A 26,205-nucleotide genomic window follows, 5' to 3' on the forward strand; every position below is an offset into this window, starting at 1 on the left:
TAGTAGAGTTTTAGATTCATAGCAAAATGGAGTGAAAATACAGAATTCCCCCCGCCCCCAACACACAGCCTCCCCAACCATCAGCATCCTACCAGAGGGTGCATGTGTGACAGTTGATGAACCTACCCTGACTGTCACCAGCACCCCAAGCCCACATCTTTGTCAGGGTTCACTCTGTTATATGGGTCATGGGTGTGGATATGTGTGATGAGTGCATCCGCCATTATGGTTTCACACAGAGGAGTCTTACTGCCCCCAGCCCACCCTTCCCTGACAACCAGGGATCTTTTCCTTGACTCCAAAGTGTGGCCTTTAAATGTCATATAGCTGGAATTGTACAGTAATGCTAGATTTTAATCTGAAATTCACATGCATGTTAAAAGGAGACCAGATTCACATACTGAAACTTTTCTTCCCCAAACTTCATTTGGCAGTGTTTTCATAAACAAAATTAACCACTGTTTGTATGTGTCCAAGTGGTTCTTGTTGTTCAGTTGCTAAGTTGTGTCTCAGACACTTTTTGACCCCAAGGACGGCAGCGTGCCAGCCTTCCCTGTCCTTCACTATCTCCCAGAGTTTGCTTAAACTCATGTCCATTGAGTCCGTGATGCCATCTAGGCGTCTCATCCTCTATCGTCCCCTTCTCCTCCTACCCTCAGTCTTTCCCAGCGTCAGGGTCTTTTCCAGTGAGTCAGTTCTTCGCATCAGGTGGCCAAAGTACTGGAGCTTCAGCATCAGTCCTTCCAGTGAATATTCAGGACTGATTTCCTTTAGGATGGACTGGTTGGATCTCCTTCCGGTCCAAGGGACTCTCAAGAGTCTTCTCCAACACCACAATTCGAAAGCATCAATTCTTTGGTGCTCAGCCTTCTTTATGGTCCAGCTCTCACATCTGTACATGAGTACTGGATAAACCATAGCTTTGACTAGATGGACCTTTGTTGGCAAAGTGATGTCTCTGCTTTTTAATATGCTGTCTAGGTTGGTCATAGCTTTTCTTTCAAGGAGCAAGTGTCTTTTAATTTCATGGCTGCAATCACTGTCCACAGTGATTTTAGAGCCCAAGAAAATAAAGTCTGTCACTGTTTCCATCTTTGCCCCTTCTATTTCCCATGAAGTGATGGGACCAAAGGCCATGATCTTAGTTTTTTGAATGTTGAGTTTTAAGCCAGCTTTTTCACTCTCCTCTTTCACCCTCATCAAAAGGCTCTTTAGTTTCTCTTCACTTCCTGCGATCAGGGTGGTATCATCTGCATATCTGAGGTTGTTGGTATTTCTCCAGGCAATCTTGATTCCAGCTTGTGATTCATTCAGCTGGACATTTTGTACAATGTACCCTGCATATATAAGTTAAATAAGTAGGCTGACAGTACACAGCCTTGACGAACTCTTTTCCTGATTTGGAACCAGTCTGTTGTTCCATGTCCAGCTCTAACTTGCTTCTATATACAGATTACTCAGGAGGCAGGTCAGGTGGTCGGATATTCCATCTCTTAAGAATTTTTCACAGTTTGTTGTGATCCACACAGTCAAAGGCTTTAGTGAAGTCACTGAAGCAAAAGTACATATTTTTTGGAATTCCCTTTCTTTTTCTATGATCCAGTGGATGTTGGCAATTTTGTCTCTGGTTCCTCTGTCTTTTCTAAATCCAACTTGTACGTGTGGAAGTTCTTGGTTCATGTCCTGCTGAAGCCTTGCTTGGAGAATTTTGAACATAATCTTGCTATCATGTGAAATGAATGCAGTTGTATAGAATTTGAACATTCTTTGGCATTGCCTTTCTTTGGGATTGGAATGAAAACTGACCTTTTCCAGTCCTGTGGCCACTGGTCAGTTTTTCAAATGTGCTGGCATATTGAGTGCAGCACTCTTAGCAGCATCAACTTTTAGGATTTGAAATAGCTCAGCTGGAATTCCATCACCTCCACTAGCTTTGTTCGTAGTGACACTTCCTAAGGCCCACATGACTTAATACTCCAGGATTCTGGCTCTAGGTGAGTGATCACGCCATTGAGGTTATCTGGGTCATTAAGATCTTTTTTGTGCAGTTCCTCTGTGTATTCTTGCCACATCTTCTTAGTATCTTCTGCTTCTGTTAGGTCCATACCATTTCTTTCCTTTATTGTGCCCATCTTTGCATGAAATGTTCCCTTGGTATCTCCAATTTTCTTGAGATCTCTAGTCTTTCCCATTCTATTGTTTTCCTCTATTTCTTTGCTTGTTCACTTAAGAAGGCTTTCTCTCTCCTTGCTGTTCTCTGGAACTCTGCATTCAGTGGGGTTTATCCTCTTTGCCTTTCACTTCTCTTCTTTCAGGAATTCATAAGGCCTCCTCAAACAACCATTTTGCCTTTTTGCCTTTCTTTTTCTTGGGGATGGTCTTGATCACTGCCTTCTGTACAATGTCACAAACCTCTGTCCATAGTTTTTCAGGCACTCTATCAGATCTAATCCCTTGAATCTATTTGTCACTTCCACTGTACAATCATACAGGATAGTGTTTAGGGCATACTTGAATTACTGTGATATTGAATGGTTTGCCTTGGAAACAAGCTGAGATCATTCTGTCATTTTTTGAGATTGCACACAGGTACTGCATTTCAGACTCTTCTGTTTGAGGACTACTCCATTTCTTCTAAGGGATTTTTGCCCACAGTAGTAGATATAGTGGTCATCTGAATTAAATTCACTCATTCCCATCCATTTTAGTTCACTGATTCTAAGATGTTGATGTTTACTCTTGCCATCTCCTGCTTGATCACGTCCAGTTTACCTTGATTCCTGAACCTAACATTCCAGGTTTCTATGTGATATTGTTCTTTACAGCACTGGACTTAACTTTCCCTACCAGACATCCACAGCTGAGTGCCATTTGCACTTTGGCACAGCCTCTTCATTCTTTCTGGAGCTATTAGTAATTGCCCTCTGCCCTTCCCTTATAGCACATTGGACACCTTCTGACCAGGGGGATCTCACCTTCTGGTGTCATATCTTTTTGCCTTTTCATACTGTTCATGGCGTTCTTACAGCAAGAATACTGGAGTGGTTTGCCATTCCCTCCTGCAGTGGACCACGTCTTGTCAGAACTCCCCACGGTGACCCATCCATCTTGTGTGGCTCAGCATGGCACGGCTCATGGCTCCATTGGGTTATGCAAGCTCCTTTGCTGTGACAAGGCTGTGATCCATGAATGGGTTCACATAGTTACCAGATACAAAAGCAGACTGTTTTCCTGAGGCTGGAGAGCTGCAAGTTCACCCCTCTGTACACTCGCAAGTTAATTATGGGTGTTGACGTGTCAGTGCTGATATCCTATTTTAATTACGTTCTCCACCCTCTGTTCCCAGACGAATTGAGTGGGGTCAAGTGCCCCCCTAAGCTCCAGGGCCTCTCTAGAGCTCTGCTGGCAGTGGGCCCAAAGGCCCCCAGGCACGAGCAGTGTCCAGCTTGGTCCCTTCGTCAGCTCTGGGCACGTGCTCTGGCTTGGCTGCTGGGTGCTGGCCAGAGGGGCAGTGGAGCAGGGCCAAAGCATTAGGAGAAAGTGCTGGGCCGGGTTTCAGTTCTCTGATTAGACTGAAAGATTTAGCTGCCAATTGTCATCAGCCAAATTTCTCACACTTTGCCTGATGAGTCACTTGTGCTGGTTTCCAAGTGGAACAGAAGGCTCTGGGAAGTTTGCAGTGCTTATTTTAGATCTGCTTCAGGGAGGGGGCTGAGTGTCTGATGTGATCCTGGTTTGTCTCACATCAGGGCTTTGTGCAAGGGACTGTGGAACGCTCTTCCAAGAGTGAACAGCTTCTAACCAAGGCTTTGACAGTTTTTTTGTACTTCTCTGTGTCAGAATTTCAGATTAAACATGGTAAGCATGCATCACATATGTGCTGAGGAACAATGCGAAACATTGCTTCTTCCTCCTGAGACGTGGGCTCAGAGGATGCTATTCCTCTTAAGATATGTTACCAGTCTGTTTATTTTGGCAAGATAAACTGTGTTAAGACTTAACAAATGATGTCTGCAAAGCACATGCTTTGTGAAGTGTATTGACAGGCCGCAGATGTTTCTCTGGGTGGAGACTGTCTTGTTGATCCCCCTGCTCCATCCTTAGTTGGCTCTGGGTTAGATTTGTGTTGAAGGTCCATGGCCAGATGCTCTGCTGCTGCTGCGCAAAGCAGATCCAGCACTTACCTGGCCGCTTTATGTGTCTTTCTCGAGTCCTGAGAACCAGCATCCATGACTATGTTATAGCATATACAATACAGATGGAAAATAAACAATAACAAAATGCCCACGGGTAAGCCCTCAACCCAACTGAGAATATTACTGGCTGAGTAATATTCCATTGTACATCTGTACCACATCTTTATCCATTCATCTGTCGATGGACATTTAGGTTCCTTCCATGTCTTGGCTATTGTGAATACTGCTGCTATGAACACATTTGTCTTTTTCAGGTATATGTCTTTATCATCTTTTTATAGTTGTCAACACCTCTTTGTTGTCTTTCACTTCCTTGGTCAGGTTTATTCATAAATATTTTATTTTTTTGTATTTGATTTTAAAAGGGTTTTTTTTTTTTACCTTTCTCCTCCTGACGTTTCATAAATGCAGTGTTTCCCTCTTGTGTCCTGCTGCAGAGCCCGCTCATTAGTTTCTGAGGCTGCTCTGCACTGATGGGGGGCTCCCAAGGTGAACCCCGGGCTCAGGGCCACGCACACACCCCACACCCCACACCCCTGATTGTGGCTCTGACCACACACCAGCCTCTTTGGCTTGTCTCCACACAGCCCGCCCTGTGCTCACCCCAGGTCTGTCTACACTAAGGCTGAAGACAGCAGGTGGTGACCAGAACCCTGTGTGCACATCTCTCTGTCCTGCCAGCCGCATTCCTTGCTGCTCCCCCAGGTGGTGAAGGGGGACCCAGGGTGAGAGCACGTTATATAGATGCAGTCTAAATGAATTTATAGGGGGAGATGAGCTTCAAGTCCTTCTCTTCCACCATCTTAATCTCCCAGCCTCAATCAGATTCTTAAGCTGTTTCTTTCATCTGTTTTTTTTTTTTTTTTTGCTGTTGGATTGCAAGAGTTTCTTATATTTTTTGGATATTAACCTCCTATCAAATATATGGTTTGCAAATATCTTTTCCCCATTTGTTAGATTGTCTTTTTGTTCTGTTGCTGTTTTCCTCTGCTACCAGCAACATGCATCAAATAGCCCTTCCTTTCCTAATGATTTGTAAGACTGTTACTATCTGTTGTTCACATACTAGTTGAACTTTCTTGAGCTCTAACCACTTCCATTGGTCAGCTAGTCTGTTTTTGCACCTGTGTTTTGTTTTAAGGTGATGTCAGTTCCCACTGCACCGTGGATTTTCAGGAGGAATCTTGACTGTGTTAGCTTTTTTATGTGTCAGTTTTTCAAGTTGGATTGTGCTTGGAATTATAGTGATTCTTTAGTGAAAAGTGGACGTCTCTACTGTATTAATTCTGCCCATAAATGTGGTATTTCTCTATATTAATTAAGGTATAATTTATTACCTTTCAATAAGGAATAAGTTTTCCTTTAGTGCCTTTCATTCTTGTTGCTGTTGTAAATAGTATCTTCTGTAAGTATCATTTTTGAGATTGCTGCTGGCATGGAGAATTGAAGTTGCCGTTTGTATGTTGATCTGATATTTACTGACCTTTAGGAATTCTTATTGATTCTAATGATTTTCCTCTGGACAGTCGTGTCATCTGAATAATGACAGTCTTGCTTTTTTCAGTCTTCACCATTTGTATTTCTGACGCTTAGTGTATGGTTCATTTCTTATGGTGCAGTGTTGAATCAAATGGTAGTAGAAGACATCTTTTCTGGGTCATCATTAGGAGTGATGTTTGCTAACCATTTTTGAGCTCTCCTTTATCAGAATGAGTAATAGGCTTTTTGTTTGTTTTTAAATTTTGATTCCTGGGGTCTTCATTGTGATATGTGGACTTTCTCTACTTGCATGGGGGCCTCTCTAGTTGTAGCGTGCGGGCATAGCTGCCCTGAGGCAGGTGAGATCTTAGTTCCTTGACCAGGGGTGGAATCTGTATCCTCGGCATTGGAAGATGGATTCTTAACCACTGAACTACCAGAGAAGTCCCACTAATAGATTTTTAAAACATGGTTGAGTATTGAATATCATTAATTGTGTTTCTACTTGATCTGTTAGTGTGATCAGTTAGATTTTTCTTTTGTTAAAGTTGCCCTTGCATTTCTGAGTTGAACCCAGCTCAACCATGTGTCATGGCCTTTTGTGAATGGCTGGGTTTGTTTGGTGTCAAGGTAACATTACTTCCTCAGTTATGTCTTTCTCATTCTTGTTTCCTTTTCTCTGGATCAGTCTCTGTAAGATTGGTTGTTTTTTTTGTTTGTTTTTTGCTAGTTTAGTAGATCTCACCTGTAAGTTTACTAAGCTGGTATTTTCTTTGGGGGAAGAATTTTAAAAAATCTGAATGGTTAGTTATGGGAGTATTCAGGTTTCCTTTTTGCCTTGATCCAAATATGAAGACACTTTTTTTTTTTCCTAATAATACATTTATTAGAATGAAACATGCCTATTTCTTATAATTTTGTTCTTACTGTTATTTCAGAATACAGTTTTAATGTGAAAATGGTATATGGTCATTGGTAAAAGTAATTCAGATAGTACATAAAATTAAAATTCTCCAACATTCCAACATTTATCACTTTATTGGCATCTGTTGATTCACATCCAGACCTGTATAATACCTTTATATAATCATCATCTCATGTCATTAATTGGAGTTAGAAATCGTTTTTAATGCAAAACCTTAGAGGAATGATTCAGTGAATTAGTTTGTACTGTTTTACTGTTCAGTAATGCTGCAGCAAACACTCTCATGCACAAATCACAAGTGACTCCCCTGTTGGACAGACATTCTTTAATCAGCTCCATTTTCAGGTAACCCCTCAAATGGTGTCTTGTTCTCTGTAAGGTTTTTCTTCACAGCTGTGCTTTCATGAATTAGGCAGCCTGTAACAGTGGATGTGTCCTAGAGAGAAAGAACTTAGTCATTAAAACTATAACAGAGGTTCTTGTATTTTTTCATAATGATCTTTGTTTCATACAAAATTTCTGATGGCTTTTAAAAAGAATGTTTAGAGTGAGATAATCTTTTAGAACTTGCAGAAGGCAATTAGATGAAAGAGGAAAGCAGAAAGTCAAGCCTAGAGAAAAGGAGCAGTCTGAACAATCAGGCTGTAGTATCTGTACCTGCAAGCCTGACTTTAGAAGGGGCTGGAGATAGCAGGTCCTTAGAAGGCTCTTGGGGGAAAAAGAGGAAGCACACCTGCTCCTCAGAGGAATGCTCCCGAATATTCGGTAAAAATAAAGATGGAAAATGATCTCCTGCAAAGCTTCATGTCGTGAATGACATGGATTCTCAATCCCATGGCAGCAGATGATGTCTGAATAGGTTTTATTTGACTCTTTAACCCTCACTGTTCCACCAGAATCTAGCTTTTGGATTTCTTTTTGAACAGTTCTGTTTAACCATCAGTTTTTAATTATTTTTATTCTTTATTAGAGACCTTAGAACAAAAAGAACATTTGTAATTATCTTAGTATAAGCCTAAAATGCATTGTGAAATTTTAGTGATCTGATTTCTCTTATATTTTGAAGTGTTTTGCTATTTCTTAATCTTAGGAAGTAGTTCACCGTTACTCATCAATTCCCATCTATAATAAAAAAGAGACTAAAAGAATAAGAAAATGGAAGAATGATAGAATCACCTACAAGGTTGGTGGAATAGTGAAATGAATCATCACGAATAGAATAAATAATTACTCTTTATGACTTCAGTTTCCTGATTGCATTTTCTAAAATATGGTACAATCTTTCAAGCGGTCTTGAGATGCCATATTTTTTATGTCGTTGTTGTTAACATTTCATTGGATGCTATTTGAAATTCATAAATTTTCACTTTCTGCCCAGAGTATCAAAGAGAGAAATTTTCAGAATAAGATGTTTCACAGTGCTAAGCAGAAGATGAATGAAGAGACAGCAGCTCTCTGAGCTCTAATAATGTTGGTAAAACTGATGTGTAAGTGAAATCTGAGACAGTTTTAGGCGATCAGTTTTCCCGACCTCAACAATTTATGAGCCAACAGTCTGTTTCCAAGAACAAAAAGAAAATACGGCATTCCCATCCAGTCAGTTATTCCATGGAAAAGCTTCACCCAATATTTTGTGAGTTTAAAGTTTCCTAAAGATTACTGACAGTAGTCTTTAATCTTTTTTGATGTTTGTGCAAAAGAATTTATTTAATAGGGTTTATAATTGCATTGATGGTGGAAGCAGTGTGAAAGGAAATAACTGATGTAATGGAAAAATTGGCTGAATTGATCATTTTTATTGGTATTTAGGAATTAAGCAAATGTATATTACTGCCTTTATGGAACCAAGAACATGGCTGTCCTTCAACAAAATTACGAGCTGTCAAGGTTTGAAAAAACAGCTTCTGATGGTGTGTGAACAGGAAGAACCAGCATGAGTAGGACGCTGGGACCTCCTGGAGTTAGACTTTACAAGGGCAGTTGGTCCTCGTTGAATGTGGATTCCATATTTGCAGATTCATTCTTGCTGAGAACTCTTTGTGACCCCCAAAATCAGCACTAGTGTGACTTTTCTTGGTCATTCATGGACATGTGTGTGCAAGAGAGTTACAAAAACCATGATCCACCCAGCATGCTTGTTCTCACTACAAACAGATGTCCTTCTCACCATCTCCAGTGCTGCATTTTTGTGTGAAACGGGGTTCCCCAAATTTTTGTCAAAAAATACTGAAGTACTTAAAATTCGATGATCTTGCTGTTTCAGATAGCTTCCAGGTATTGTGCCCAAGTGCAGTGAGGCTGGTGCATGCTTTAGGGAGAAGATGTGTGTGTTAGGTGACCTTTGTTGAACAGGCTGCTGGCCATGAATCAACACTGTATGTGAAATAAGGTGTCTGCACAGAAACACACGTGAAACAAGGTGATGTATCCGTTTGTCCACCTTTGCACAGTGTAAATGCGGTGACCAGAGTGTTTGCTGATTCAGTGTTCGGTCAACTTTACAGGATGTAAATACCACAGATACTAAGAAGAATTGACTGTTTACAACACGAGTATGCCCTAGTTAGTTGCACTCAAATAATGTTGCTTGTTTTCAGTAAAAACACCTTCACGACCAGACAAATAGGAATACAATTTGGGTTTGCTATTTTAAAAAATTATTTGTTTAATTTTCTTTATTGATTTATTTTTGGTTGCCCTGGGTCTTCATTGCTGCTCGTCAGCTTTCTCTCGTTGAGGTGCTTCGGCCTCTCGTTGCAGAGCAGGGGCTCCAGTTGCGCGGGCTTCTGGGCTTAGTTGCTCTGAGGCATGTGGGATCTTGCCAGACCAGGGAATGAGCTCTGTCCCCTGCATTGGCAGGTGGATTCTTAACAACTAGACCACCAGGGAAGCTCCGAGTTTGCTATCTTTAAATTCTTTATAAAGTATCTAATGATTTTTTTTTAAATTTTCACTTTATTCTTTTGTGAAGTTTTCAGATTACTTTTAAATATTTTTTCAAAAAAAGTAAAGCTTCATTTGATCCAGAAAATGACCATTTTTCTCTGTATTCCCTAGGTTAATAAAAGCTAAAGACATAAAGCACTATTGCTGGGCACAGTTCCTCAGGTGCTTACCTACTCCCGTCTGGAGGTGGTATTTGACGTCTGGCTTAATTTGGAATTCTTGAAAGAGATCTTCCGTTACTTCCTTCTTTGAGTCATTGGCAGATTGCCGGGATAACAGCCTGAGGTTGTCGTCCTCTGATAGAGGTTCCAGAGCTCTTGTAGCTTGAGGCTAGAAGACAAGCTGTAGACCAAACCTGAGAGACACCATTATCACAGCAAATACCAACCCCGGGATGTGCATTTATCTCTTATGACCTTTAGTGTGTCTTTAGAGTGTTTGTTCTGTCCTCCCTTTTTTTCATTGGACTCAATGTGAAAGTCTCTGAATGCTCTGTTCTTTATGTTTTTGAACATAGTGCTTAACACATAAGTATTCTGGATTTCACTGATTGGTGATCTGGTGAATTTGTGGATGAACAAATCAGTGCAAAGACTGAATTGTATACAGTCCTACTAATTAATGGCAAAATTCAGGGTGGTTTCTCACTGGCACCTAAGAAGAGTGAAGTGTCAGACGCTGTGCTCGCAGAGCTGCCCGGAGTCGCTCAGTGTGGACTCTTCCTCACTGAGAAACCCTCTGCTCTGAAGTGATCTTAGGACGCAGCCTGTCCACGCTGGGGACATGCTATCCAAGTCTGACACACACCCCCGACCCCCAGGTCTGTCTGCTTGCTGTCTGCTGGCCTCCCTACACGTTCTCATTCGTGCTTCAGTCTCCTCAGGGCCCTCCTCTGGCTATTCTGAGGCCCATCCTTGCCTTTCCAGTTCCTAATACAATATCATGGAGTATGTACAAGCCTGAACAGTTCTCTTCTTGACATAGAAAAATGTCAGTTATCTTTGCCTGAAAAATACGTGATCTACAAAGTGCTGAACTTAGTCTTTTACAGAAATGAACATTAATTCCTATTTGCCTAAGAATTTAGATTAAGTTAGAAAGCTTTTAGAAAATCTAATAAAAAGCCTATAGATATTTACTGCAGTGTTTGAACTGATCAGTTAATTTGAAGATGAGATCAGTTAGCTCGATCATTGATTGCTGATTGGGAACTTTGTTGAAGGCCAACCCATGGACTTGTCTGTGGTGACTCTATCTCACTGGTGTCTGTCTTATGAATGCCTCTTCCTCCTAGCTGGACAAAGACGACATGGTATACATGGAGGCATACGACAGGCTGCTGGAATCCTGGCTGACGCTGGTACAAGACGACAAGCACTTCCATAAAGGCTTTTTCACCCAGCACGCAGTCCAAGTGTTCAATTCCTACATTCAGTGCCACCTTGCTGCGCCCGATGGCACAAGGAATCTGGTTAGTTTTAAGCCAGATTGTAATCAAAAACCTGTTTCCTCGTGGGCTCTCGTTGGTCTGTTTGTCCCATCACACATGATACTAGAAATTTAGGGTGAGCTCTTTCCAAGGACTTGCTGAGAGTGCCAGGTAAAGAGCAGGTTCATGTTCCATGGGCTGTGGCTTCTGGTTCTCCACTTCTCTGTAGTTCTCAGTCACCTGCTGTGTCTTGCTGGTTGTCCAGTGACACCCAAGGGGTGGTGGCTCTTAATGATGTCAGAGCTCCTCAGAGATGACAGGAACTCCGCTCTGTGTGGGGGGTGGGGTGTAGGTATGCACTGGCCATGTTTACCTGTGATTGGTGGGAGTGGTCAGGCCCCCCACTTCTTTCTCTTTGAATTTCCCCCCTTTAGTAACTGGGCGGGCAGGCAGGCATCCCCAGCAGCTGCACTTGAAGGTGCTCCTTCTTGAAGGTCCTGAGGTTCTGTTCCTCAGCACAGGAACAGGCTGGGTCCTAAGATCAGCTCAGTCTTTATTTCTTTCGTCAATAACAGACTGCCAACGGAGTGGCCTCTCGCGAGGAAGAAGAGATCAGCGAACTCCAGGAGGACGACCGAGACCAGTTTTCTGATCAGCTAGCCAGTGTAGGAATGCTGGGACGCATTGCTGCAGAGCACTGTATCCCTCTGCTGACAAGGTACACGCGGTCCAAAGACACCCCATGGAGCAAACACCCTGTAGTCCCATGCCCCGGAGAGCTTTAAGTGTCCAAAGACTGTAAACACCCCCACCCCGGGCGCAGCACACGGAGCAAGTGGACAGAAACGCACTCGTGGTGGCGTTCCTTGGCTTGTACATTTGGAGCCCAGGCACCACAGCATAGATGGCAGACAGATTATGGAAAACGTGGTATGAGAAATGTTGGACCCATATCAATAAACACTTGGAATAACTGGTTTTCAAATGCCTGTTGTAAACCTTGATTGTTTGTAAAGTGATGTTTTAATATTATGTCGTAAACAATAAATCACAATTCTTATAGCGCCATGAGAACATTGTGTATATAATAAATATTTCTGTATATGTGCTCTGTTCTAACATCTGAATCTACGCTGTCAGTAAATGGAGTGATAAGTTGCTCTGGTCTTTGTTCTCCGAGCCTCATGAAGGCGTTGGTGTCTTCCCTCTTGTAGTCTGTTAGAGGAGAGAGTCACGCGGCTCCACGGGCAGCTCCAGCGGCAGCAGCAGCAGCTCCTCGCCTCGCCCACCTCAGCCTCCGCCGACAGCAAGACGCTGGACGACCTGTACGAGGACATCCACTGGCTTATTCTAGTTACAGGTCAGTTGCTTGTTTCTCGGCCTGTGTTAATAGCAGCAGTTCTCACGTAGGGTTGAATTTGAGACCTGGACACAGCTGCCAAGCATCCCAGAGCAGGGGCACTTTCCTTACCTGTCCCGAACCACATGTTCTGTGTGGAGCTCAATGCGGCCCCTCTTTAGTGCTGTCGCTAGGTCTCACTGTTTTCCTTGTTGCTGTTATTAATACTATGGCTGTTAATTATCACCCCGTCTTACCTGTGAAGAAGCTGAGACCTGGAGACTGGCCCTGGCCATGCTAATGTTTGGAGCCAGAGTGCTGGTCCTGGCAGTCTGACTTTTCTTTAGGGTCTTCTGTGACTATGTTGTCAGTGTTTCTGTATTTTAAGTAATCAAAAGGGAAAAGACCTTACTGTTTGGAAAGGCATTCCCAAATATTGACTTTTTATTGAGGTAATAGAATTCATGTTAATTTTGTAGAATATATTACCAGAAATTATTTAAAGATCATAAAGTAAAAAGCCTACATGTCAATATATGAATTATAAAATTGGTGAATAAAACATTTGTCCTTTCCTGTATTTTTGAGGATTAATTATCTTAGAAATAGAAAGTTTCTTCTCATCAAGCTTAAAATTAACATTAACGTTTATTAATTTACTTTTACATCAATTTATATGATGTATATAAATCAAAAGTGAACGCATTTGTAGTGCAATTTGATAAATGTAGATTGTTAAGTGTTCATTTTTAATTTTTTTTAAACTGAAGGCTACCTCTTAGCTGATGATACTCAGGGAGAGACTCCGCTAATACCTCCAGAAATAATGGAATATTCCATTAAGCATTCATCTGAAGTTGACATTAATACAACACTTCAAATTTTGGGATCTCCAGGAGAAAAGGCTTCTTCCATCCCAGGGTACAACAGAACAGATTCTGTGATTAGGTAATATGACCTCTATAGCTGTGCTCTTGTAATTTATTCTGTTTTATAAATTCTGAGTTGATGGGTAGATGATTCGAGTGACAGACAGGTGGTTGTAAAGCTGACAGATGAAAGAAGATAAAACTTGGAGAAGCCTTGAAACAAGGAAGGATGCAGGTACTCCATGCATTTCAGCAGCGCCACTCTGCTGGGGACAGACAGCATGTCCAGGGCTGAGGAAAACCGCGAGAGGTTACTCTGGGCGCAGCGAGGCTCTGGGGGTCGTCTGGGCTGATTCTCACACACATGTCCCTTGCCCACCGGAAAGCAATGCTAATGCGGGCTCAGGCACCCGAGTGAAAGCACCAGGGCTGGGGAGTTCTTGGAAACCAAGTGGACGTGAGTGCATCCTTGCTGTTCAGGAAGCTGGAACGTCTTTTCAGGGGCGTTCCTGCCTCTTCCAAAGCAGAAGTGTTTGTCCTGAGTATCTGACCCTTGGGAGCCCTGTTACAAGATGGCAGCAGCCTCCAGAGAGAAAATTCACTGTGATCTTTCTAAGAGCAGTGGCAGATCTTTCTGTAATTCTTGATGGTGAGGTTAAGGTGGGATGAACCTCAACTAAATATTCTCCTGAAAGCAGATTTGAAAACAGCAGTTTAAGTTTTAGCATCTTCAAATTTAGGTGGCAGGAAGAGGGAATAATGAAATAATATTGCTTCTGTCAGTTGCAAAATCAGTAACTCAAGATACTGCCCCCTAATTCTTTTTGTTTTAATGCAAAATACATAGATACCACTTAAATCTGTGCAATGAAAAATACGATTTTTAAAACATTAAACTGATAAGCAGACGTCAGGGAAATGTTTGGGAATTTATTTCCTTTATTGTTGCATTCTCTCATTGGAAATAAAATACCCATGCTTTACTGGAAGAGTCTTCTTTTTCCCTTTGGAGTTGCTGTAGGCCTTAAGTGAGCAACTGGTTTGAATTGGTTTGGTTCATGGGGAGTGTTAATTCCATGGTGCCGTCCTGTTATTTTCCATGCCTTTGTCTCTGTCTGGGCAACACCCTCAGGAATGCTGTCCTTGTATTTTCAGTGCTTTTTCGATTCTTACCACTCTTGGATATCAGTGTGGGAGCAAAACATTTTGGTATCTGAGAGCACAGCCTATGGAGGGTTGAGGTGGGGGTGGAACAACAAAGAATTACTATTGTTTTTCAGTCCAAAGAATTAATGTGAAATTGAGTGGTAGGAGAGAATCAGGCCTTGTTTACTAAAAAAGTAGTTCACATTTCTTGAAGAATTGATCATCTGACAATTATTGAATCCTTACTATGCACCAGACACTGGTCTAGACCAAAGCAGACAGAGGTTCCCATCTTCCAGCTCCTCATGGGCAAGAGGGAGAAGCAGGAAGCAGGGGAATTTTTGGCCAGCGTAGGAGCTGCGGGAAGCAGACAGGGCCACGGGCAGCCCTCATGGCTGCTGTTGTGTCACGTGACGTCACCTGATGCCACGATTGTGGGCTTTACCTCAGAGGTACCGGGTGCCCTGCTGTTTTAGAAATACCTTCCATTTACTTACTTGAATATGTGTTCTCAGTGCTTATATCCATTGAAATGAAAAGCAGGAATCAAATTAAACATAATATGAGCTAATTTAGAAAAAGAAAACCCATATTTATCTTATTCAGATACATACATCTTTGTGTATGTTAGTTTTTTAAATTGCAGTATAATTGGCCTCCAATATTATAGGAATTACAGCTGTATAATATAGTGATTCACAATTTTTAAAGTTTATATAACATAGTAGGGAGATTTTGGCTATATTGTACAGTTTTTTTAATAAATGTGTTTAATTTATTTAAATTGGCATTACATTTTGCTTAGTTGTGTACTAATAAGTATTGTAATGATAACTTAAGAGGACATCTTTAGGACAGTCTTATGGGAAATTTTTAAGAATTATATTTTAATATCTTTATATACTTGTGTCAGAGAAGTATATGGTATGATCAATAAAGTTGAGTATAAACATTTATTGTATTGGGATAATATTTTATGGGAAATGAAATAGAAATAAAAATTTAAGGAGAAAAAGAGTATAAAGTTTCCAACTGTTAAAAGAACAATTTATTTTTCAAATGAATGATGGTGGTGTCAGAATTCTATGATTATTAAATTCCAATGCATACATTCAAGTGGCCACTGTAATTACTTAGTTCAGATTCTGTGAAGCTGCAAATTATATCATTTAAATAATTGATGGAAAAAATTTGATATGCCAATTTAAAATGGGTTGTGAAATTGTTGGGTTATTTTTGTTCATATACTCTCTAACTTTTAGCACTATTGGCATAGCATTGTATATATATATGTATATAGTGAGATGTAAGAGGTTCTGAGGGCAGGACCTTAGAACCCAAGTGGTGTGGGGGGTGGGGTGGTGTCGTAGGCCTGGAAGGAGCCAGGCAACAGGGAGCGGCCACGGCAGGAGGTGCTTCTCAGTAGCCGGTTGGGTCAGGAGCTGAAACTGTCCATGAGCTTCCATGTAGCGAGGGGGTTCTGTCCCGAGAGGAGTGGTCTTGCCTCTGCACTGAAGCTGCTAAAGTGGTGTCAGGATGGGTTCCTCCCCTTCAGTCCTTCGCTGCTTTGCTTTTTAGCCAAAGTCAAGTTAAATGGACATCGCTTGTGTCCCCTCCCAAACGCAGAACAAAGACTTTTTTATTTACTTACCTACATATCCTGCTATGTTAATACTACACAGGGCATGAACCCTATAGTGTTCAGAAAGGATCATACGTGCAACATCTTTATTGAAAAATGTCGTTACTAATCAAGTTTGTTAGAAAGTAAGACTGTCAGATTTAGAGACAAGATTCAGTATTCAGATGGGTCACTTAGCTGTGCCTGTGTACTCCGTAAAATAGCCAGCGTGTGAAAATAGAGCAGTGCCAGAAGTGGGAATTTTAAGTTGCATTTACTCTGCGCGGTTAACTTCATGCACTTCTCCATCTTGAATCTGTACATGGTAGATTTACGTGTGCTCTGTCCCAGCAGAAGGTGTCTCTAGCGTGACTCTCTGTTTCCTTTCTTTCTGCTTCCTGAAAGGTCAGCAATAAGACAGAGACACACATGTGTCTCCAACCCTCTTGAAGACAGTTTCAGAGAGTTGAGAAACAGAAAAGGGCTTTTAGGGAAAAAAATATGGTTAGACAGGCAGTAAAGAAAGAAAGAAGCACATGACCTCCTTTTTGTGCCCACAGGCTGTTGTCTGCCATCCTCAGAGTTTCAGAAGTTGAGTCTCGGGCAATAAGGGCTGACCTCACACACCTGCTAAGCCCTCAGATGGGCAAAGACATTGTCTGGTTTCTAAAGCGCTGGGCAAAGACTTACCTCCTGGTGGATGAGAAGCTGTACGATCAGGTCAGAATGTGGCACTGCTTGACTGGGTTTGCATTTATGAGGATGGGGTTTAGAGAAATGAAAACAGTTTTCTTGGTGATTTTCTTATCAGCATGTGAGTAATAGCCAAGCATCTTCCACACTGTGTGGACAGCGTGCTGTTTAATTTTAATTAACTTTTCCTGGAGTGCATCGTGTGATTCTGCATACTTTAAGTTCTGTGAGGTTCAGAGTATTATTTAGGAATGGATTAATTTACGTTCTCTGCATTTAATGTAAGTACGTGCCTATGTTCCGGGTACGAGAATAGTTAAAGCTAACAGAAAAGCCACCGTGGGGACTATCTCTGGGTTAAGGGTGTCCTTTCTGGACTTCAGGAAATGAATACCTATAGAAGATTGGTGCGAGGCACTTCAGGTTTAGTGCTCATTTCAGTTTGATTTCTCTGTGGGTTTTTCTTCCTTTCTTTTCAGCAGATATTTCTCACCTTAAAATATTTGTTTTCTCTCTGAAGATAAGCGTGCCGTTCAGCACAGCATTTGGAGCAGACACAGAGGGCTCTCAGTGGATCGTTGGCTACCTCTTACAGAAGGTCCTGAGCAACCTCTCGGTGTGCAGCAGCGAGCAGGGCCTCGCAGACGACACAGTTCAGCTGCTTGTCACGCTGGTGGAGAGAAGGGAGAGGTGAGCAGACGCTGAGCTCAGGCACTGCTGCCTGAGCTCCGCCTGTCAGGTCAGGAGAGGTTTTCCCACTGACGGACAGTCGCCCGGTCCTGAGGTCCAGGGAGACCCTGCAGTTTGGGAGCAGTGTTTAAAATGGGGGTCCCAGCCCTTGGGCCATGAATGGGTACTGTCCATGTCCTGTTGGGAACCTGACCACCCAACAGAAGGTGAGCGGGCTTCACCTGTATTTACAGCCGCTCCCCATTGTTGGCACCGCTGCCTGAGCTCCGCCCCCTGTCAGGTGAGGGGGCAGGAGCACAAGTGAGATGCGCTTGAATCATCCCCAAACCACCCCTACACCCTGCCCCTGTCCATGGGAAAATGGTCTTCCACAAAACTGGTCCCTGGTGCCAAATGGTTGGGCACCGCTGCTTTAGAAAATGTATCAAACCATTGGAACAAATGCAGAGAGGTCTGTCCCACATTAGGAGTAGAGTGGTCTAATTTGAATTTTTCAGGTATCCCATTAGTATTACCCCATTTTAAAGATGAGAAAAACTGGTGATTTAACAATTATTTTAATTTCACAAAACAAAATTTTTAGTGTGTTCTACAACAAATTCTGTGAATGTTTTCAGTTTTCTTACTCCGTGGGTCCGTGGTTGTGATTACTCCTGTCGTTGGCTGCTGTATGTTGAGTTCTCACGGTTTACCAGGTGCTGCTCCTGACATTGCACGTGTGGCATCTGCACGTCTTATTAGTCTCAGTCCTGAGGTTCAGAGCTGTTATTCCCGTTATTTTTGTTTTACAGATGAGGAAACTGGTAATTAAGAGAGATTAAATAAATTTTACCTTGACAAATGGCTAATTGGGTTTGAATACAAGACTTCCAAGTCTGTACCAAGTTTATCATGCTGGACTTTAAAAAGTAGTTAAATCCAGTTGTTTCCCACTTTTGTTACTGAGTGTCCATGCAGGGTAAGTAAGTAATGCATCTTATGCTTGTCGTTTCTCCCTGCAGGGCAAACTTAGTCATTCAGTGTGAAAACTGGTGGAACTTAGCCAAGCAGTTTGCAAGCCGAAGCCCACCTCTGAATTTCTTGTCCAGCCCTGTGCAGAGGACGCTGATGAAGGCGCTTGTCTTGGGAGGGTTTGCACACATGGACACAGAAACCAAGCAGCAGTACTGGACAGAGGTAACGCCCCCCACCCTCCTTATCTGCATGCCATCTCTGTGTCGCCCATAAGTGAAAGTAAAAGTCGCTCAGTTATGTCTGAGTCTGTGCAACCCCATGGAATGGGTAGCCATTCCCTTCTCCAGGGGATCTTCCCAACCCAGGGATCAAACCCAGGTCTCCCGCATTGCGGGTGGATTCTTTACCAGCTGCGCTACCAGGGAAGCCCTGGTGTCTCAGTGTCCCTAGGGAAGCCATGTCACCTGTGGGGGTTATGAAATAGCCCTGTTTCCAAATAAGGTCGTGTTCTGAGGTGCTAGGGGTTCAGACATCCGCATTTCCATTTGAGGGGATGTAATTCAACCCATGGGCTTCCCAGGTGGTGCAGTGGTAAAGAATCCAGCTGCTGATGTAGGAGACCTATGTTTGATCCCTGGGTTGGAACAATGCCCTGGAGGAGGAAATGGCAACCCACTCCAGTATTCTTGCCTGGACATTCCATGAACAGAGGAACCTGGTGGGCTACAGTTTATGAGGCTGCGAAGAGTTGGACACATGACTGAGCACAGCACGAATGCAATTCAACCAATAGCAGCCACCCTGGACACATTGTCTTATATAAGAAGCTTTCAACTGGCACTGAGAATTAGCAGTCTGTCATCTCTGTGATTGGATGCTCTCAGTGCTTGAGAAAGGGCATAAGAACAGAAATAGGCAATGGTCTGACTTTAGAACTGGATCGAAAACCAGCCCAGTCCCGTTTCTATTTAAATTTATTATCGTATGTGCAGCTTTAAATAATATTAATATATCTTCTTCATGGTTACTTATATTTACTTGTACCCATGGTGGGCCTCAGTATCTGGAGTTATGGTCTGTGCCAAGAGGAGTTGGGAAGGAAAGAGACAGACTCAGAGCTTATTGGTCTTCACCCATAGGACAGAGGTGCTAACCCTAACCCTAATTTCTAATGGTGGCAACTGCAGCCTGCAGGCCAAATCTGGCTGCTGTCTGATTTTATAAATAAAGTTTTATTGAAATACAGTCATGCTTAATCAGTTACATCTTTTCCTTGGCTACTTCTACACTACAGTGAAATCATAATTGAGTAGTTGGGCCAGAGATAGTGTGTCCTATGAAGTCTAAAATAGCTACACTCTGGACCTTTATAAAGGATCTTTTATTTTTTCTCCATGATGGAAAAGAGATGAGCATAGTAACAGAATTCTGTGAATGGCATTGAGGAAGTCATGTTTTTTTCTTTTTCTTCTCAAATTACTGAAGGAAGTAAGATGATTGCATGCACTTACATGCTTTTTCATAAACAGTAACTTCTTTATTTCAGTTTTACTGGGATGATTGACATAGATCACTGTATAACTTTAAGGTTTGTGGCATAGTGGTTTAACTTACATATGTTGTGAAGTGCATTGCTGCAGTGAGTTTAGTTAGCATCCATCATCTCATGGGTACTGAAAAAGAAGAAGCAATTAAAGAACGTTTATTTTCTTGTGATGACAACTCCTGAGATTGCCTCTGTTAACCTTCCCACATCTCCTACAGCAGTGGTTAACTGTAGTCACGTCATGTATGTTACACCCCCAGTGCTTCCTCATCCTGTAACGGGAAGTTTGTGCCTTTGACCGTCTTCCTCCTTCCATGAATGAATGGCATGATTTCCTTGTTCTTATGGCCAACTAATATTCCACTGTGTGTATGTACGTCACCTTCTTTACCCATTTGTCTGTCAGTGGACAGACGGTTGCTGCCAAAGATGGTTGCTGCCTCATCTTGGCTGTTGTAAATGGTGCTGCTGTGAACATTGGGTGGATGTGTCTTTTTGAATTAGTGTTTCTTTTTTCAGATAAATACCCAAGGTGGAATGACTGGATCATGTGATAATTCTGATTTTAATTTTTTGAGGAACCACCATACTGTTTCCATAGTGGCTGCACCAACTTGAGTTCCCACTGACAGTGCATGGAGGTTCCCTTTCCTCCACATCCTCACCAGCACTTGTTTCTTACTTTTTGAGGATGGCCACTCTGACAGGTGTGAGGTATTTCACAGAGTTTTGACTTGGTTTTCCTGTTGCCTTATCATGTGAGCACCTTTCCATGTGCTGCTGGGGGATTTGTTTGCCAGAAGTTAGGATCACCTTTGTTTTCTGCGCTTTCTTGCCTCCAACAATTAGAAACGTTGTGGAAAGTGAATATTTGTCCAAATTGAAAAACTTGCAAGTCATACGTTTAGAAAACCCATGCTTTATTTTCTAGGTTCTTCAGCCACTTCAGCAGCGGTTCTTGAGAGTGATAAACCAGGAGAACTTCCCACAGACATGCCAGCAGGAGGAGGTGAAACAGGAGATCACGGCCACGCTGGAGGCCCTGTGCGGCATTGCTGAGGCCACCCAGGTGGACAACGTGGCCATCCTTTTTAACTTTCTTATGGACTTCCTTACCAATTGCATTGGGTTGATGGAAGTTTACAAAAACACGCCAGAGACTGTCAACCTCATTATAGAAGTTTTTGTTGAAGTTGCGCATAAGCAGATATGCTATCTTGGAGAGGTGAGTCTTTGGTTTCTTCTAGATCAGAGCTCCTGAGAGCTGTGTAACAAGGTAACAGATACTTCACACTAAATGAACGTTATTTGAAATAATATTCTTGTGCCCCCAAAGCATTGTTCAAAAAAACTATTTTCAAAGAATTCAGAGTTCAGAGGATGGCTCGTTGAATGAATGTAAATTCTTGCCCTAAAAACGTTAGTAATTAGTCATTTCTTTTGACTAGTATTTTACTCCTTATTCAAATGAAGACTATTTGATAAAACAGTTGGATTATGGTAAAAAATTGTAACCAAGTTCTCTGTGGTGGAACCCTGGGACTTAGAATCTGAGGTGGTGATTTGTGTCTTTGTTTTATAATCAGATGAATGTTTAGACAGACTAAGTTCTTTTATATTCAGTCAGCAAAGGTGTTCCCGATTTGTGTTTTGTTGTTGTTGCTGTTAGATCAAAGTGGTGGTTTAGTCGCTCAGTCGTGTCCAACTTTTTGCGACCCCACGGGCTGTAGCCTGCCAGGCTCCACTGTCCATGGGATTCTCCAAGCAAGAATACTGGAGTGGGTTGCCATTTCCTTCTCCATTAGATCAAAGGAAACTGCTCAAAAGTGAGGTTTCATTTTGTAAATGGTGTTAAGTGTCATCACAGGTGCGTTGTTCAGTGGTTAGGCCAGGGCTGTTTATTCTAATCTTTGGTACTCTGTGCTTTGTGCTTCTGCAAGTTACACCATTTTCTTTTTTTTTTTTTAATTTATTTATTTATTTTTAATTTTTACTTTACAATTCTGTATTGGTTTTGGCATAGATTGACATGAATCCACCACAGGTGTACATGCGTTCCCAAACATGAACCCCCCTCCCACCCCCAAGTTACACCATTTTCAATCTTAAAATAAAACTCGTCATACAAGAAGTTGAAGTAGTAAAGCAGTTCTGTTGCCAAAATCATACTTTCTCATATGTATTATCAAATGCACACAAAGTGTCAAATTTTATGTTAGAATACTACTAATACTTTAAATGCAACTGTAATCTTATGGTTTTCCATTTTTATTAATGCTTTAATATAGTTTAAAACAAGTGTTAGAGCAACTATCAGAATTTATAGAGTAAATTTATTATATCCAAATTTAAATATTCTTTGATATTTATGTTTGTTTCCCAGCCAGGTTCCCCCCAATAGCATAACTTCTGCCTGCTTTTTTCCAGTCCAAAGCCATGAACTTGTATGAAGCCTGCCTCACTCTGCTGCAAGTGTATTCGAAGAATAACTTGGGGCGACAGAGAATCGATGTCACGGCCGAGGAGGAGCAGTACCAGGACCTTCTCCTCATCATGGAGCTTCTGACCAACCTTCTGTCCAAAGAGTTCATAGATTTCAGTGACACAGGTAACGTGTGCGAGGCGTTGGTGTGGCCTCCCCGGGAAGTTCTGTTCACACGGTAGGCAGAGTTGGTCTCTGTGGCTGTGGGGGTGGGGTGGGAGGCCCAGCGCCCTGTGTGCCAAGCTCTCCTCTTCCAGGGACGTCAGTGCTAGTGTCTGCCCTTCACAAGGTTCCGGTCGGTACCAGGCATGCTCCTATCCAGCAGCCTGAGGCTGGTACCACTGCTCACTCACGTGAGAGGGGAGGAAATGGCACAGAGAGGCTGTGCCACTTGCCCAAAGGTGCACAGCCAGCAGGTAGCAGGGCTGGTGCTCGCATCCCCACATGGATTCCAGAGGCCATTGTCTTCAGAGTTAGTTTTATTGACTTGCTCCTCTGTGTCCTCTGAGGGACACCTAGGGAACCCGAGCCCTTGGTCAGTGCAGCTTGGGAGCCACTGAAGTTGGGCGCTGGCACACCCCTGTGTGAAGCCCTGCGCTGGCGCCCCCCCCCCCCCCCCCCCGCCCCACCAGCAGGACCTGGGGGACGTCTATTGGCTGTGCTGGGCCTCCCTCACTGTAGAGGGAGTGTGACAGTCAGTGCCTGTCCAGTCAGGTGGGTTAGTGATGAGCTGCAAGGTACTTCTGAAACCTGTTCTCATCACTTACGGTCTCGTCACAGGCCAGTGCGTCTGGGTGCCGCAGCCTCATGGGTACTGCTGTCCCCTCTTCTCAGAACCCTCCCACCCCCAGGCTCAGCACCCCTGACACTGGATGCTGTTCTTCGCACCAGTCCCTTTCCTGTCCTCTCACCAGCGGTTTCTGGCAGTCTCTGCCCTGTGTCAGGGCCCTGAGGTGACAGGCCTTCCCTGTCCACTGTCTCCAGGCCTGGCTGCTCACGCGGGTATTGGTCCTGGGGTTCCTAATTCCTCCAGCCTGGCACTGCGTCACCTCTCCTAGATCAGGTGACCCTGTAACGCCTCAAGCTGTCCTGACCTTTCCCTCGAAGGGTGCATGTGACAGGACTTGCTGAGGTTCGAGCGCTGTGCTCATTGGTGTGTGGACTTCTGAGGGAAGTGGGGACCATAGTATGTGAGCCCTGAGCCCCAACTGGAGTTGAGAACTGAGGTTGGGAGGGTCAGAGAGCTTTGTGTGAAGGGCATTTGGAGGGGACAGAAGACCTCAGGCTCCCCTAGGGGTGAGCTGTGGAAAAGAGGTTATGGGTCACTGTGGACGGGCAGGTTTTCAGAATAAAAAAGCAAAAGGATTAAAATCATAATAACACGTTAGAAAAGAAATTGAGGCCAAAATGCTCGGGATTGAAAGTACAAAATAAGGGTAAAAAGAATAAAGTAAAGGTGGGTAGAATTGAAATCTAGAAGAAAAAAAAATGAAGACAGTTAAAGTACAAAATGATAAAGCAGCAGCATTACCTGATAAAACAGATGGTAAAATTGAAAAGAATGTTTTTAAGTGATTATTATAAAAATAAAGATAACAGGTGAGAGAAGATAGAAAATATTTTAATATGAAATAAAATTAATAACACTGGGTGAGATATCAAAGCACATTAAAGTGAGCCTCTGAGTGACGTCCTGGGGAGCCAGTGGCTGCAGAGCCAAGTGCCGCAGTCCAGGCCCAGAGCCTGTCCTGTGAGCAGGTGTGGGGCGCAGGGAGCCCCACGAGCAGCCCAGGCTTCCTGCTAGTGGGACCGAGGTTCAGCAGTGCCTGGCTGTGAACGGTAGGGTCCTCCCAGTTAGAGCTGAGCCTCTGGAGAGAAGGACAGAATTATACTGAAAACATGGTTTTTAAGTAGAGGTAGGCTTTTTTTTTAAACCCCATTTTTTTTTTCCTCCTTGTTGTGAGTGTAATATGCTCATAGTAGAAAAGATGTGAAGTATATAGACCGAAAAATCACCCATACTTTGACTTAATCCAGGGTCAGCTGTTTCAATTGCTTTTTGTTAATTTCTCTTTGGGTTATTTTGTACAATTTTTTTTGTGGTCATATTCCAAATATAATTTTATATTCTGCCCTTTTCATTGTTAGCTTTTCCCTTGTCATTAACACATCTCATGACTTTCTCATGGCTTCATGTTAACCCACCTGTTTTCCTAATATTGAACATTTGAAATACCTACAGTTTCTTAGATGTTTATTATGGATTTTGGTACTTTATCCATTTAGGTCCTTAAGAGTCTTAGTAATTTATGCCTCATTTTTTAATTAAGAATAGTAATTCTTTGTCATGTTAGCAACTTAAAAAAAAAAAAAACTCTCTATTTTATGGAATATTCCAGTATTTTTCTCCATTCTTTTTCAGCTTAGAAAAATCCCACGTACCTAGGAGAAAAATGACTACTTCTATGGAAATAATTTACTCCACAGTATGACCATTGTGTCAGTGGAGTCTACTTTACTTTTCAAAAAACGTTGATGAAGCATTAGTTTTACTTTCATCGCTGTAGAATGATAATGTCAACACAGAATATCTGTGCCCAGTGCTCAGACCCTTAGAGCGAAGCAGGGAAGGAGGACCCGGGTGTCTGTGTCATCCTCCCGTGGATTTGTTTTGTCCTGGGCCATGACTCCACTTTCCCTGTCAGGTGGGAGAGCATATCCATCTGTTGATGCAGCTGTAAGACCGCATTGTTGTCACATTGCAGATGAAGTGTTCAGAGGCCAGGAGCCCGGGCCGGCAGCAAGCAGGTCCGTGTCGGCGGCCGACGTTGTGTTATATGGAGTGAACCTGATCCTGCCCTTGATGTCACAGGACCTCTTGAAGGTTCGTGAAGAGAGGAATGTGAACATTGAAACCCTGCATGCTTGAACGTGAAGGTTCAGGATACTTGGGACACAAGTGCATGTCTGATTCAGTTAAGGGGTGGTACCTGTGAAGGGTGCCTGAAAACAGAGCCCGTGTGCTGCTGTGCTGTGTCCTTCACCCCTGCGTCCGCCCCAGCCCTGTGCCCTGGCCCCTCGGTGCCCAATTAAGGGCTGGTACCTGTGAAGGGTGCCTGAAAACAGAGCCCGTGTGCTGCTGTGCTGAGTCCTTCACCCCTGTGCCTGCCCCAGCCCTGTGCCCCGGCCCCTCGGTGCCAGGGAAAGACTTCCAGAGACCGAGCGCTAGTGTTCACTGGTCGCATGTGTTCAGCAGATAGAGTAGGTTGTGTGTGTGTAGTTGTATGTGTAGGTGTGTCCTCTGGTACTTTCCCAGCACATGCCCAGGCTGAGGGGCTGGGCAGCAGGGTACATCCCAGCCGCTCCTGGACAAGCAGGTGGAGAGAGCAGGGCTACCTCAGCTGGTCACACTCCCTGTGCCTGCCTGCACTGGGCCTGTCTCCTCTCACCAGTCTGTGTCGAGGGTGTGCTGGTGACGAGGCCTCACACCCCTTCTGCCCCGCCCACCCCGGAACCATCCAGGAGTAGGAGGGAGAGGCAGAGGGGGCTGGGTGCTACACAGAATAAGGGGTGGGCTGGACCGGAGGAGCGTGTGCTATACAGAATGCGGGCTGGGGCTGACCCTGAGCAGTGTGTGCATACACACAATGAGGGGGCAGCCCTTGAGGGGCGTGTGTGCACACAGAATGGGGGGAGGAGACCCTGAGGAGTGTGTGTGTACACAGAATGGGGGGAGAGACCCTGAGGGGCATGTATACACACCATGGGGAGAGACCCTGAGGAGCATGTGCCACACAGAATGGGGGGAGACCCTGAGGAGCGTGTGTACACAGAATGGGGGTGAGACCCTGAGGAGCGTGTGTACACAGAATAGGAGGCAGACCCTGAGG

At 43.3% G+C, this 26,205-nt stretch overlaps 1 protein-coding gene across 2 annotated transcripts in view; it reads left to right on the forward strand.

Moving 5' to 3' along the window:
- XPO4 (exportin 4) overlaps positions 1 to 26,205 on the forward strand; it is an 86,733-nt gene that overhangs the window by 56,790 nt on the left and 3,738 nt on the right. For both annotated transcript variants that reach the window (XM_040266803.1, XM_040266804.1), the window contains 10 exons: positions 10,841 to 11,017; positions 11,551 to 11,693; positions 12,190 to 12,335; positions 13,085 to 13,262; positions 16,511 to 16,670; positions 17,164 to 17,333; positions 18,335 to 18,509; positions 20,765 to 21,058; positions 22,261 to 22,441; positions 25,081 to 25,199. In XM_040266803.1, the coding sequence (XP_040122737.1) occupies positions 10,841 to 11,017; positions 11,551 to 11,693; positions 12,190 to 12,335; positions 13,085 to 13,262; positions 16,511 to 16,670; positions 17,164 to 17,333; positions 18,335 to 18,509; positions 20,765 to 21,058; positions 22,261 to 22,441; positions 25,081 to 25,199 (1,743 nt within the window). The remainder of the gene's footprint in view (positions 1 to 10,840; positions 11,018 to 11,550; positions 11,694 to 12,189; positions 12,336 to 13,084; positions 13,263 to 16,510; positions 16,671 to 17,163; positions 17,334 to 18,334; positions 18,510 to 20,764; positions 21,059 to 22,260; positions 22,442 to 25,080; positions 25,200 to 26,205) is intronic.

Source organism: Oryx dammah, unplaced genomic scaffold (assembly GCF_014754425.2).
Source record: "Oryx dammah isolate SB20612 unplaced genomic scaffold, SCBI_Odam_1.1 HiC_scaffold_24, whole genome shotgun sequence".
Classification (NCBI taxonomy): domain Eukaryota; kingdom Metazoa; phylum Chordata; class Mammalia; order Artiodactyla; family Bovidae; genus Oryx; species Oryx dammah.